Source organism: Oenanthe melanoleuca, chromosome 7, assembly GCF_029582105.1.
Source record: "Oenanthe melanoleuca isolate GR-GAL-2019-014 chromosome 7, OMel1.0, whole genome shotgun sequence".
Classification (NCBI taxonomy): Eukaryota; Metazoa; Chordata; class Aves; order Passeriformes; family Muscicapidae; genus Oenanthe; species Oenanthe melanoleuca.
This window is the reverse complement of record NC_079341.1, coordinates 32,312,041-32,326,363: the sequence shown is the minus strand read 5'-3', so window position 1 is coordinate 32,326,363 and position 14,323 is coordinate 32,312,041. Positions and strand designations below refer to the sequence as shown.

The window sequence follows — 14,323 nt, the reverse complement described above, 5'->3', positions numbered from 1 at the left end:
GTCTGATATTCCCAAATTTAATGTCTAATATCTCTAGTTGGGATCAAAGATAATGCTAGAAGGGAGAATTAAGAAGTCTGTTGGACTGAAAAAGTAATTGAAAGACTCCTTATCAAAAGATGAATTGTTTTAATCATCTGTTTCTCCTGATAAAGTATTCTGTTGTTCACCTTCAACTTGTCATTTATATCAATTTGTAGCAATATCTTTTTTATTATTCCTTTGAAATGTTTAATCTTTGCCTTTCAGATCCATTCGAGGCTTTCATAATTTTTTCTATTCGACATGAAATCAGAAAAATTGATCTTCACAAGCGTGACTACAGCCTCCTAGTTCCTGGTTTAAGAAATACAATAGCCCTGGATTTTCATTTCAGTCAGAGTTTACTCTACTGGACAGATGTGGTGGAGGACAAAATTTACAGGGGCAAGCTCTCTGATACTGGAGGTATGGATTGAGTTTTTATTTTCTTAACAGTAAGTTACAGGGTGTTAGACCTGAGCAGTCTTAACTGAGCTGCCATTCACAGAAACAGAATTTATGATGCCATTCTGCCTTTGGAAAGGGGTGTATCAAGGTTTTTCTTGATTTCCAGGTAGAAAAAGACTTTTGTTATCAAAGTTTCCTTTTGCAGTATGCTCTAGGGGAAAGAAAATGGCAAATGCAAAGAACTGGTGTTTCCTCCTGGTCCAGTGAGTGTAATATTGAGGGGTCTTTATTGTTTGTTTATTTTCACCTTAAAAAAAGATAATAAGAATTTATCATATGTCTGATAAATTATCTCCTCTTTCTAGGTGAAAGATTCTGCTTCAAAATTTTATAGCATCCAGAAAGACTTTTTCTCTATTCTGATGACATAATGATTGCCTATAACTCAATATAATCTCATAATACACACAAAAGAGTTTCTACAAAATGTTCTTTGTTGAAGTGTATGTTCCAGTGCTTTAATCTAAAAGGCAAACCCCAAATAATCCAGAATTCACTCCAAGAACATCTGATAAACTTGTATGTCCATGTTCACTCTACCAGTCTCTGTATTAGCTCTTTAAGACTCTTTTCCTTTTTTTTTTTTTTTTTTTTTTTTTGGTGTGTTGTTTGGTTTCTTATCTTATTTTTTTCTTTTTCTTTAAGGTGTTAGTGCCATTGAGGTTGTGGTGCAGCATGGCCTGGCCACTCCTGAAGGTCTGACTGTAGACTGGATAGCAGGAAACATTTACTGGATAGACAGCAATTTGGACCAAATTGAAGTAGCAAAACTCGATGGCACTTTGAGGACAACATTGATAGCTGGAGCCATGGAGCATCCAAGGGCTATTGCTCTGGATCCCAGATATGGGTAATTATAAATTATTAAACCATTATTTTTTCCTTGTTGCAAAGTATTTTAAAGATGTTTGATGTGATATTTGTTTCATTTCTGTTTTTGATGTGAGTTAGAGTTTCTAATTTTTTCTTTGATAGTTCTTGAAAGTGTATTTTGAATGGTAAAGAATCCATTATTATGTGAAAAGGATTAGAAAATGGTAAGTCAGGTGGTAAAGGGAACTTTTTGTTGGCAAATTACTTACTTTGCCATGTTGTTTCTTTTTTTTTTTTTTTTTTCCAAAAAGCTGTTTGGTCTAAAATTTCTGTGTGGTTAATGGACAGATTTAGATGATTCTTCTCAGAGACCCAATTTTTTTTTTGGTTTTTGTAGGGTTTTGTTTCCTTTGTTTTGGGTTTTTTTGTTTGTTTGTTTAGGTTTTTGTTGTTTTTTTGTTTTTTTTTCTTGGTTTGTTTTTCTTATTTGTTTGGGGTTTTGTGGGCTTTTCATAGGACTATAAAAATACAGCTTAAATGTTACTGGAAACCTAATGGCTGAGGGAGGTAAATGCCACTTTTGTGTTTGGTTTTCATCTCTGAAGGGGAGATAATGCCTGCCAGCTGTCAGTGGTTTTTTTTTTTCTACCTATTCATTGGGGGTATGCTATAAACCAGAGTATTATGTATATTCAATAGCTCCATCCCCTTCCCAAAATTATTGCTCTTTCAGAGAGGGGAAAAACAAACAAACAAAAACATTCAGAAAAACACAACAAAAGGGACAAGCCACCAACCACAAATTAAATGTGGCCAAAATAAAACAATTGGCCTGTTTTCAAATTAATATTTAATTTTGTTTAGGAATTTGCTATGGTCTATCATGTAGAAGCAAAGCTGTAAATATAAAAATAAAGATTGATAAAGGTCCCAAATTCTGGGACCTAAATTGTGAATTAAGACGTAGGTGCTTTAATGATTAAGGCTTTTTCCCCTCTCAACTGAGATTTAGAAAGCTTATTTAGAGTGCATTGCTTATCTATAAAGATCTTTAAAAAGAGGCATCCTGTTGGCAGAAAAATTGGCAGAGAAGTTGTTCAAATTAAATGGTTGGGAGGAAAAAAAAATCAAATCAGAGCTCTTCTTGAAACTGAAGGCTTAATCTGCCTTTTGAAGAGCTAGAAGCAATTGATGCTACTTTATGTTAGGAAAGAAAAAAATCTTTAAACACAGACAGGAATAGCTCCTCAATCCTTTCACAGATGAATAAGAATAAACACTGGAGATTCAAGGAAAAGGGTCATGTTAGGAGTGCACAAATCCTGTATCCCAGTGGAGACAGAGCTGCACAGATGTGTGTAAAATAAACATCTGGAGATGAACACATCCCTGGCCCTGTCTGAAACAGAAACTGAGACAAGCAGACAGCACGAGTGGGCTCATCCTGTGAAGCTCCCTGGCTGCTGAGGTTCAAGGTCTTTTAGTGGGAAATAAAAAAACTTGTCAGAAATTTTACTGCAATCTGGCTCTTTGCAATTAACTCTTTACCTAACCATAAATTTTCCTATCAAAAGTATAATTTTCTTCTAACAAGTCTGTGTGTTGTTGAAAATTCAGTAATCTAAGAGCAGCTAGAATTTATTTTATTGATGCTGCTTCTGTTATTTAACAAGACACTTCTTTGGTTATAACAATGAAAGTTCTTCTTATTAGAAAAACATTGGAGATGGTACAAAACTGAGGCAACAATAAGACCTGTCTTTGAAGTTTTCTTAGCAAGTGTAATCTGTATAAAATTCATTAGTGGCATACCAAAGTCCAAGGGTCTTCATTAGAACATTCTTAAGAGTACCTGAAAATCTCTTGTTTAGCCTGTTCCTTGATTCCTGTTACCTCAAATCACCTTTCTTCCCTCCCCATCCTTCTTATCCATGGATTGCTTTCAAAGACTCTCATTATGATTTCTTTTAATGAGCTGGGTTTCTAATTATAGAGGGAAGACAAGGCAAGCTGCTGCTGTATAAATGCACATGGAAAAGGGAATGCTATTAAACCCCTAGGTTTTTTTAAAAAAGATCTTTATTTTCATGGTGGGTCTAACACTAAAAATGAAATATTGACTCCATGTTACCCTAAGGAATTTATATAGGGACCCAGATTGATCTATGTTTAATCCTTTCATTTAAAGTATGTAAATGATTGATCCTGTTTTTCAACTGTTGTCTCCTGAACCATTTCAGATTTTTCTTCGTGCTTTAATATTTTCTTCTATCCCCCTTTCTTTTCCTTTTCCTCTCACCAGAATTCTGTTTTGGACAGACTGGGATGCAAATTTCCCTCGCATTGAATCCGCTTCCATGAGTGGAGCAGAGAGGAAGATCATCTACAAGGACATGGACACTGGAGCCTGGCCCAACGGCCTCACTGTGGATCACTTTGAGAAAAGAATAGTGTGGACAGATGCCAGGTAAAGTGGCCACAGCATCCTCATGGGCAGTGGGAAACCCTCGTTGCTCCATGCAGAAATGTGAGCTGCAGTGGAAGTGGAATCTAGCCATGGGCATAAAGAGCCCTGGGCAGGCACATGTACAATATGCACATTTATTTTATTGCCCTGCCAGCTGTGGCATCACCCACATTCCTGGCTCCCTGTGCCTTTCCTTGTATCCTCCCTGACACTCATCCATGCAAGGCCCAAATTAATTCATTATTTTTTTAAAGAAAACTAAATTCTCTGTTGTATTTCTCACAGCAATGAGGTAAATTAAAGCATTGGACAAACAAGCATTTCATATGTCTACTTAAAATAATAATATGAACTTAATCACCTATAAAATTAATGATTGCATTGCAGAAATTCTTTGGTCTTACCACTGTTATAGAGTAAGGTTTTTACAATGTGTGATTTTTATTTTATTTTTACATAACCTTAAATTTGGTGTTGTCTTGCAGATCGGATGCCATTTATTCTGCATTGTATGATGGAACCAACATGATAGAGATTATCCGGGGCCATGAGTATCTTTCTCACCCTTTTGCTGTTTCTTTGTATGGGAGTGAAGTTTATTGGACAGACTGGAGGACCAATACCCTCGCCAAAGCCAATAAATGGACTGGCCAAAATGTCAGTGTAATACAAAAAACAAGTGCTCAGCCATTTGATCTCCAGATTTATCATCCAAGTCGTCAGCCACAAGGTGAGAATTAATAGAATAATTTGTTACTGAGGGGGGAAATATTCATTTTATATGCAAATATCTGGATTATTTACTGAATAATTAATTATTCCTCCTCTAAAGAGGGAAAATCACATTCTTTTTATATATAAATATCTGAATATGATTTTGCCTTGAGCTGTTGTATTGCGCACTAGATGAAATCTGGTGCACACAACCCCTGTGGAAGAAGTTTTTATGAGAGTGCACATATATATATAGATCTAGCTTAGGATATACCCTGCAAAATAGCAATGCTGAAAAGGAAAACAATATAAGTTTTTATTGTGAGATCTAACAAAAGACAGCAATTACTTTGTACATAAATATTGGAAAATAAAAAAATGCCACTGGGAGATGACCATCAATTAGTTACAGAATTTTCCATGTTTTCTGGAGAAATTTCAGCTTTCCTGGCAAGAAATTGATGTTAATACAATACTATTTTAGAATTTATCTCATGAATACTTGTTGTTGTTCTTTTTTTTTAAATACTGAGAAGTGATATTTTGTTTTTCTTCTCATCCAGGGTTTGTAGTGCTCAGTGAGGCACTTAGACTTTCATTCTAATAGGTTGTGAACAATCTTGATTTGAAAATTTCAAATCCTGACAGTTTTGCATGGCTCTGTAAATGTATTGGAACCCAGTTCTGCATGAGTTATACATAGAAAACTATGGCTAAAGCTCTAATGTAGATGAGTACCAGCAAGCAGAATTCTCCCTGCACACTGGCAGTCAGAAGATTTGAGGAATGTTCTCTACTAGCACTTGGAATAAAGGAAAAGCAAAAAATTCCTCTCATTGTTGGTTACTGTGTGCAAGCTGGTGACAGCTGTGACCTCTCAATATGTGACATAAAATGTCAGCATGCATTTTTCTGATGCTTTTATCTTAAAATAATAATGAATATATATTGAAGTTGAATGCTACTAGTTTTCAATGGAGGTCAAGTCTCTTGGACTTCATCATGTTCTGAAATAAGCCACTTATTTCCCTTCTTCAGAATTTATATTTTGGAGCAGGCTACCATTCTTAAAAGCTGTTTGACTTCTGCTTATTATATTATATATGCTCAGGCAGTTAAAATAAAGGTGAAGTAAATATACATCTCTGCACACATCTTTCAAATAGTTTTTTTTTTGTTGTTTGTTTGTTTTGTAGCAGTTTTTGGGTGTTTGTTTTTTTTTTGGGGACAGGGTGGCAATTTTCTTTTAATTGGTCCCCTCCTGAACATGGAGATTCGTGCTCCATATTTGATGTTTCTAGAGTAGCAGTACAGTTGCTGTTTGCCTTTTCTTGCTGTCAGAAAAAGAACAACTCCTTTCTGTTTGGACTGGGGCCAGACAGCATCTTCAGAGGGATTCTGTAGCCTAGGGAGACATCAGCAGTATTCCACAGTCACAGATACCTCGGCCTCCAGGCAAATAAAAACTGCAGAAAAGTCTTCAGCTGTTTTTTTGCCAAAATCAAGAAGTTCAAGGATCAAGTTGTGTAATTGCAGCTTTTATTTTATGATGTGGAAAGCACCAGATTCTGATTTATGGTTGGCCTCTGGGTTTGCTCTAAATCATTGTCTTCCAGCAGAAGCAATTTCTTCCTCCAAATCTGCAGTACCTTTTTATTTTAGCTACATAAATGATGATAATGCCTGATTACTTGTTTGTTTTTCCTTGGAATATGTAGCTATTTTTCAATAAATTAACAAGACAGTGTGCAGGTTAAAATCCTAAAATAAAATTAAGAGTAGATTTACATTGCTAAATGTCACTATGACTGGAGCACTGCAGGATGAACATTTTATATTTCCATATCCATCTGGGTTACCTACCTGGGTGAAGGTCTATTAGCTTTTAATAGATATCAAGGAAGCTATTTTGATCAAAATGAAGTAGAACAGAGCTAAATAAACTCTGTAGCCTAAAGCCACATTATTTGAGTCAATCTAGGACAGATGCTAATTTAAGGTAATGAAATTAAAGTGAGATATTTGTATGGATGAGAAGTTCAGCTGTCAGCAAACCAGAGGGGATTGTGGAAGGTTTCTTCCCTAATGCAGAATATTCTCAGGAATGTGAGCTGAGGCCCCCTCATTTTCCCAGAATCAAAGCTATGTGCCAGGAATGATGTCAAGATGACAAACACTGGGTTTCTAGAAAGATTTAATTTTTTTTTTCAACTACTACTGTATTTTAAAAACCCACTTGCAAAGGACAAGCTCTGTTTTAGCCACGAGAAGTTGTGGCAGTGCACTACTGAGGAGAGTGACAAGAGGGGTAAATATAGAGCATTGGAAGGAGCACAGCTTTTTTTTTTTTTTTTTTTTTTTTTCCATTTCTCCAGGGTATTAATTTGAATTGAAATTAAAAACCAAACATGGCTATGACATAATTTGTCTTTGCAGATTAAATTTTTATTTAGAAATCAGGACAAACAGTACAATAATAAATAGAGTATATTGGTGCCACTGGGCTCTTTTGTAATTAAAAAATGAAGAATATTAACTTCATAGCACTGTTTTGTTACAATATTCTATTGAGGCCCAGATTGCCAGCTGTTTAAAATTATAAACTCTTACAGAAACGTTGCTTAAGATGAGGAGAACTAGAAAACAACTCTGAGATCTTCTCTCAACCTTGTATATGTTCTTTTTACTTCAAAACTAGCAGAAAGTTAGGTATATGTATTATAACTAATGCAAGATATATGTACCAAAATATGTATTATTATTTTACTTATATTTATATTATATAATTTATTTATTTATTTATTTATATGTTTTTATGAGCTTTTTCAAGAATTGTGCTTAATTCTAAGAGCATTCCTGTTTATTTAGTATCATGGTGAATATTTAAATTTTTATACTGGCTAATTTTTGAAATGAATGATTAAAGTGATTAAAGGAAATAAATATTTACTTTAGAACCTACACATCTGATCAGTCCTAACCTGAGCATTTCAAAGATCAGTGCTAAAATAATCAGATATAATCAGGAAGTGTACAGATTTAACTTGGCTGAGTACTTTGGCCTTAGGAAAAGCAATTTTATTGGAAGTATTGACAGTGAGCAGAGGATTAGATCTGTAACTGGTTTTAAATATGAGTGGGAATCAATTCTCAGTAATTTGAAAGTTCCTTTTGATGTGACTGTAGTGGAGTTATTTGAAGGTTTAGGCAGAATTGAAACATTTAAAGTGTAAGATCAAACTTTGTCTCACTAAAATCTGATGCCATGAAGACACAAGCTCAATATAAAGTTAATGCAGGGGATGAATTTGCCATAGGAAATGCATATTGAGAGGCTGTCAGAGTAAGTGTTCATTTGTCAGCTGGTGATGGAATGTCTGAGGGGGTGTTTCTAAGGGTTACTGGTCAAGAGGAATAAGCATTTTGTTTAAATGAAGTTTTAGGGAGCAGTCAAGAGCAATGTGACAGCAGTGACATGTGTGTATCTGTGCACAGCACGGTGAGAGAAACAGATTGACAAGCAATCAGCACTGGAAATCAATCAAATAATGAGAAGGGCTGTCCAGTCAGGGAAAGTGCCAGTTCTGTGGCTTGCTGTGATCAAAAGGAAAATAAATTGGTGGAAATGATTAGGAAAGGAATAAAGCAGCACAGGTAGTGAACTGTGATGCTGTATAAATCCATATCACTCCCCCAGCTGGAATGCTGGATACAGATCATATACAGCACATCAAGAAAGCCTGACAGGCTGATCAAGAGTATGGGAGAGGTTTTGGTCTGGGGACAGGTTGGCTGGTGCTGCTGGAAATACCATTTATAGACAGGCAGTCTGTGGAATCTTAAATGGCATGGAAAAAGTGAGTAACAAATGCTCATGAGGTTATTCACAGTAGAAATAGAACTGTTAAAATGAGCACAAGAAAATAAAAAAAATAGGCAAATTTTTAAGAGGCAGAGCAATAACAATGTGCCCTCAGGAGAATTAGTTTTTATTAGGAAATAAAGAGAAGGCTTAGCTGTTATTCAGTGCAAGCAGCATGAATATGAAAGGAATATATAAATATGTGCTGCTAGAAGTAATGTTTGAATCATGGTACTTTGCTCCTAGAGTTGTGCATTCATGTGGAAACAAACACATCTGCTTTATAACACTTGTTTTTCCACCAGTTTTGTGATCTGTGCAATAGGGAGGGAGTTGGGATGTAAACAGCACAGAAATTGCCCTGACTCCTCTTGGTGGATGCTTGGAGCACACTTGAACCACAGCACTCTCTTTAAAATTATCATTAACCAGCATGATTTTTATTTTTCTCTTCTGTTCAAATTCCATATATTCCACTCCATAAAGCCCTACTTGCATGGAAAGAAATACAGGGATTAATTATTCTTAGGCACAAAGTAAATCCTTGTCACAGACAGTTGTATGAATACAGAGAGGTTGAAATTTCACAGAAATTACTGCTCCATGTTGGCAAATAAATGTAAGGAAATGCTTCTCTGCAAAACACAGAACCAAATTTTTAGTCTCACAGTACTGTGGAAAAAATGCCAAAATTTGCAGGAGATTGAACCACTAGCTGGTCTCCTGATATCCCTTAAAACATAAATGTGTCTGTGATCTCATTCACAGTGTTTTCAAAACTCTAAGTCGTGTTTTTACTAATAACGTATTAATAATTGGAAAGGCTCTCTGAGCCTTGTTATCTTCAGTGTCTTTTCTTCAACCTCACTTTTTTTTTTCCTTCCACATAAAGTTTTGAACTTATTACAAGAGATCACCCCAGATTTTTTCTGTGCTCCTATTGGTACAACAAAAGTGATGTTAAATAAGCATTTATCTATTTTAGTTTCTGGGAAAGGCCTCCAGTGCTGCCAGTGCTTAAAGGGGGCAAATGGAATGGAATGACTTTCTAGAAAATCAAAAAAGCCTGTGTTTTTTTGTGGGTTTTTGTGGTTGGGTTTGTTTTTTTTTTTGTTTGTTTGTTTCTTTTTTTAATAAAATGATGGCTGCAATTGTAATTAACCTGTTTATCCAAGATTTTGAAAGTTTTTTTTTTTTTTTTTTTCCCCCCACAATACAGGTTAGACAAGTAAGTAGTTAAAGGATTCAGGAATGCTGGATAAATTTAAGAAAGCATGCACTGGTGGAAAAAAAAAATGGTTCAATGAAGCAAACTTTGTTGTGGAATTTTAGTACTTGAGTTTGAGCTAAATTTATTTTTTAAGGAAATTCAGTCATTAGATTGCTGTGGTTAACTTCTTCCTGCTCTTTAAAGCAGTTTTAGCACATCTAATTCAATCAGTGAGCTATAGGAAGTGACTTGTGAAGACCTACACTTAGGAGAGGTTTTCTCTGAGAAAAGTAGAAATATTTTGCTGTGGTTTTGTTTGGTTTTTTTCTCCTTTCAATTTCCATTTGTGTGTTAGATTTCCAGTTAATATTCTAACAGGGAAATCAAACTGAAAGGGAACATTGAATTTACCACAATTCATCTCATAATCTAAGCTTTGACTACTATTGCTTTCACCTAATTAAATCTGTTTTTCAGGTCCTCATCATACTGACATTTTTTTATCCCATGTGTCTTGATTAGTAAGACAGTAAGATTTAAATCTTATGAAAAGGCTGCAAAATTAATACCTGCCTGGAAAAATTATATCCATTTGCTTCCTAAAGTTACAACTATAAACTGTGGCTGTAATAACAAAACAAAACACAAATTTTATATATATATATATATATAGATGATATAGATATAGATTATAGATATAGATTAGATATCGATATAGATAGATATAGATAGATATAGATATATTCTTGGACTGGAGTTGAATATTAGCCTATAAAAAATGATGAGAGCACAAGCTCAGTTAATCACTTAGACTGGGTTTGTCTTCAGACAGAATTTTTACCTTCTCCCAGCTGTTTGACAAACCTGAATTTTAGCAAGTGTTTTTACATTTTGTGAGTTTCAATTATTCTGTTTTAGCTCCCAACCCTTGTGCTGCTAATGAGGGCAAGGGTCCCTGCTCCCACATGTGCCTGATCAATCACAACAGAAGTGCTGCCTGTGCCTGTCCACACCTGATGAAACTGGCTTCAGACAAAAAAACATGTTATGGTAAGTTTTCTTCCCACAGCCTGGCAATTGCATTGATTTTAGAATCAATGGACAAATTAATGTTAAAAATAAAATATCTACAGTGCTTTTTAATGGTGTATTTTAAAGGAGAATCTGCTTTTTAAGAATTGATGACTTATTCTAATAGTTGAGGTCTGTGGTGCTTTGATATTTGCTGCCACAGCTGTTTCTTTGTGCTGCTGCTGTGTGTGATGAGTGCATAAATTTATCTCTGCAAAGCAGAAAGCTTTATACTGAAATGTGCATCATCCCAACACTCTGAGCCAGGTAAGCTGAATAGCAAAAAGGTGCTTATTAGCTTAAATCTCTACCTGCTCTAGGATTGTCTTAGTTTCATTTTCAAGGATTAAAAAACAAAAAGTAAATGCTAGAAGTGCATCTGTGCAGGGGAATTTTATAAAAAGCTGCAATACACACTTTTAAGCTCTAAAAATCCTTGAAATGTCAAATAATTGTATGTATTATCTATAAAACCTTGTACTAAATTATCCTTTTCACTGTTGATTAATAACGTTCAAGAAACAGAAAATAAAATAATATTTTGGCATGACAGGGATATTGCAGGGAAAAAAGTTCATTTTGCTGTTCATTTGCAGGCACTTGCTCCAATCATTCAGAGTTTTGAGATGAAAAAGAGAGCTTTGCTTTGCCTTTAATTTATCATCCTTTTTCACTAGTGGAGGTGTAAATTAGAACAACCAGTTTGCCCTTTTTGTTCCAGCTGTTTGTTTTTCCCTGCTCACACACACACATTTGCTGTTTGCAAAACTTCCCTTTTAGAGCGAGTTTGATATCCTGAGATACCAAATGTTCATATCTGTTAGGATGTGGAGGTGAAACAGGATTTGATTGAGTTTAAAATAACATTTTCAACATTGTTTTTCTTTCACACCCATAATGCCATATTGATTAGAGGTGTGGTGACAATGTCCATTATAAGAATTCTTTTCTTTGTGATTTTTATTTTTAACATTACTGCTCAAGTGTCACTAGTCTGCAGGTTTTCTGGAGATGTTTAATCACTCATATAAACATCATTTACACATTTGTAAAGCAATCTCAAATGGATAACTTTGACTTCTGTTAGAGATGTTGTGAAGAGGATGAGGAATGATGTTTTCCCTTTTTCTAACAGAAAGAAAGAAGTTTCTTCTTTATGCAAGACGTTCAGAAATAAGAGGGGTGGACATAGAGAACCCATATTTCAACTTCATCACAGCCTTCACTGTTCCTGACATTGATGATGTGACAGTCATAGATTTTGATGCTGTTGAAGAACGTTTATACTGGACTGATGTGAAAACACAGACCATCAAACGTGCCTTCATCAATGGGACTGGCTTAGAAACCATTATTTCAAGAGGTAAACAGCATAACATTGAAGTAAAAATAATTCCTTCTTGGTAAATGTGTGTTATCAGCATGCTAAAATAGGAGCATGCAAGTTCTTGATATGTGAACCTTGCCCTGGTATTGGATAATTGATCTAAACAATAAGCAAGCAGAATTCTCTTTAGGATTCTAGTTCACTTTATTGATTCATAATTCAATTTTATGTAAACAAATTGGGATGTAATTTTGTATTGATTTTGTGTAAGATTGAACTGTGTAGTAAGAGAAGGAAACTAATGTCTTGAAAGTAAAAAGAATAAAAATAAAAAGCAGGAGAAGCACAGTATCCTGACATAGCTTTGCATTGAAGAGTTTCCTACGTCCTTTGGCCACCTGTGTTGACCTATCAACGAAATTGGCTCTGTCAGGGTTATTTTCTCTTTCTAGTCCCTGTAGATCTCTCAGCTTTGGCACCATTGGTGAAACCACAACATGGCAGCCTGGTAATTTTGGTGGTACTGATGTAATGTGGGGTTTTTTTTAATTTTTTTTTTTTTTTTTCTGTGCAGAACATACACATTAGTACAGAAAATTAATTAATATTAAGTCTGTATGTCATTGCTTCCACCTTATTTTGGTAGCCCTGGTACTGAAGTGAGAACCATTTTTTGTCCATGGTAACATTTGGCTTTTGTTTCCAACCATTGTCAGTTCCTGTCCTGGCAGCACTTGTTGTTGTACTTTATAATGTCCCTACCTGCTTGAAAATAGGAAAAACTGGCTATGTGAAAGCAAATTTTACTAACTCTGGTTCCCCAATAGATAAATGAATGTTTGGTGGGGAAGAAGAGAAAAGAAATTTCTCAGTTGTGTGAGATCAGACTTTTTTTAACTTGGAGAACAAAAAAACTATATAGTTCATTATCTGGGGACTTTAGAAAATAATTCAAGCTCTGCCCCTTGTGTCACTTTAGAAAAATTACTTCTGTGTTAGCACATTTTGGGAAATGTTTGGACAAATATGGCAATTTCCCATTTTGTAGACCGTGAATTCATTTATTTTGTGTGGCTACTTTTTCTTTTCCCCTGCTATCTCAGAGACAACTTTATTAACAATCAGATGTGTTTTTCAGTCCCAATAATGAGAACAAGGCTTAGAATTCCTCCTAGAGATCTTTATATCAGATATTCAGGTGCCCAAAAGAGGGACTTGTTACTTGCTTTTTTTTTTTTTTCAAAAAGTAGTAGAATAAAAATGTTGTTTATTGTAGAAAAATCATTGAACTTGTCAGGGAGCTTAATGAAACCAAAAGAAATATCTTATTCTTTCATATTCTTTTCATTATGGTAGCTCCTGTGCTAGAGTTTTTCATGGGTGTTCTTACTTTTTGTTTATTTGTTGCTTTTTTGTTTCACATTTAACTCTTATAAGTTGGAGAAAATTACAATATTCTAACACATCAAAACATTGTAGAAAGCTATTTGCTATGTGTAAACTATTTCATTTGCTTGCATTTATATTTTTATAGTTCTTATAAGAACATAAGAAGCTTTGTAAGCACGTCCTGGAGGGATTCTGGTTGGGTGAAGTCTTATGCCAGTGTCACAAAGATGCCAAGTCATACTTTTATCTTTTTAAGAGTTCCTCCAAGCAAAAAAAAAAAAAAAACAAAAAAAAAAAAAACAAAAAAAAAACTACAAGGGCAAGGACATGGGTCAAGGACTGTGTATTTGGTGTCCTTCATTGCATTCTGTGAGGCTGGCAAACTTCCTAATGCCCAGTCACTGCTCAGCCTTATGGACATGCAAACCATTCCTCAGCCACATCCGTGTCAGCTTGTCAAGGGCAATATTCCTGTCAGTGGAAATTACCATGTCAAGCTGACAGAAGATGTGTATAAACTATGAACTATAATGAGTCATCAAATCACCCTTGCCCTGTTTTCTTCTCCACAAAGATGTCAGCCAATATTAACTCAGGGCAGAGGGGTGTGTTGGTACCTAGGGATGGAGCAGTGACTTTACACCCAGTGTTTCAGGCAGATTTTAACACAGATTGACATTTCTTTGAATCCTTTGCTAAGGAAGACTACCAAGTTATCAAATCAGTCATATCACATTCTTTTTTTCTGCCTATGGTGCTGTAGGTTAACCCACAGCTGCTCTTTGTTCCCCACAGTGGGATGGGAAGGGGAATCAGAAGGGTAAAAGAGAGAAAAGTTGTGGTTTTGGTAAAAACAACTTAATAGGAAAAGTAAAAGCTATGAACAACAGGAAAGCAAAATAAAAAGTTAATTCAGTGCTTCCCATTGGCTGGCAGATGTTTTGCCCTTTCTACGAAGGCAGGGGAGTAACTTGGAGTCTT

At 35.2% G+C, this 14,323-nt stretch overlaps 1 protein-coding gene across 1 annotated transcript in view; it reads left to right on the top strand.

The window, feature by feature from the left end:
• The window catches only part of LRP1B (LDL receptor related protein 1B), a 610,286-nt gene that overhangs the window by 436,193 nt on the left and 159,770 nt on the right, over positions 1-14,323 (top strand). The window contains exons 24-29 of the mRNA XM_056496787.1: positions 250-447; positions 1,135-1,339; positions 3,605-3,769; positions 4,255-4,499; positions 10,474-10,605; positions 11,762-11,989. Of these exons, the coding sequence (XP_056352762.1) occupies positions 250-447; positions 1,135-1,339; positions 3,605-3,769; positions 4,255-4,499; positions 10,474-10,605; positions 11,762-11,989 (1,173 nt within the window). The remainder of the gene's footprint in view (positions 1-249; positions 448-1,134; positions 1,340-3,604; positions 3,770-4,254; positions 4,500-10,473; positions 10,606-11,761; positions 11,990-14,323) is intronic.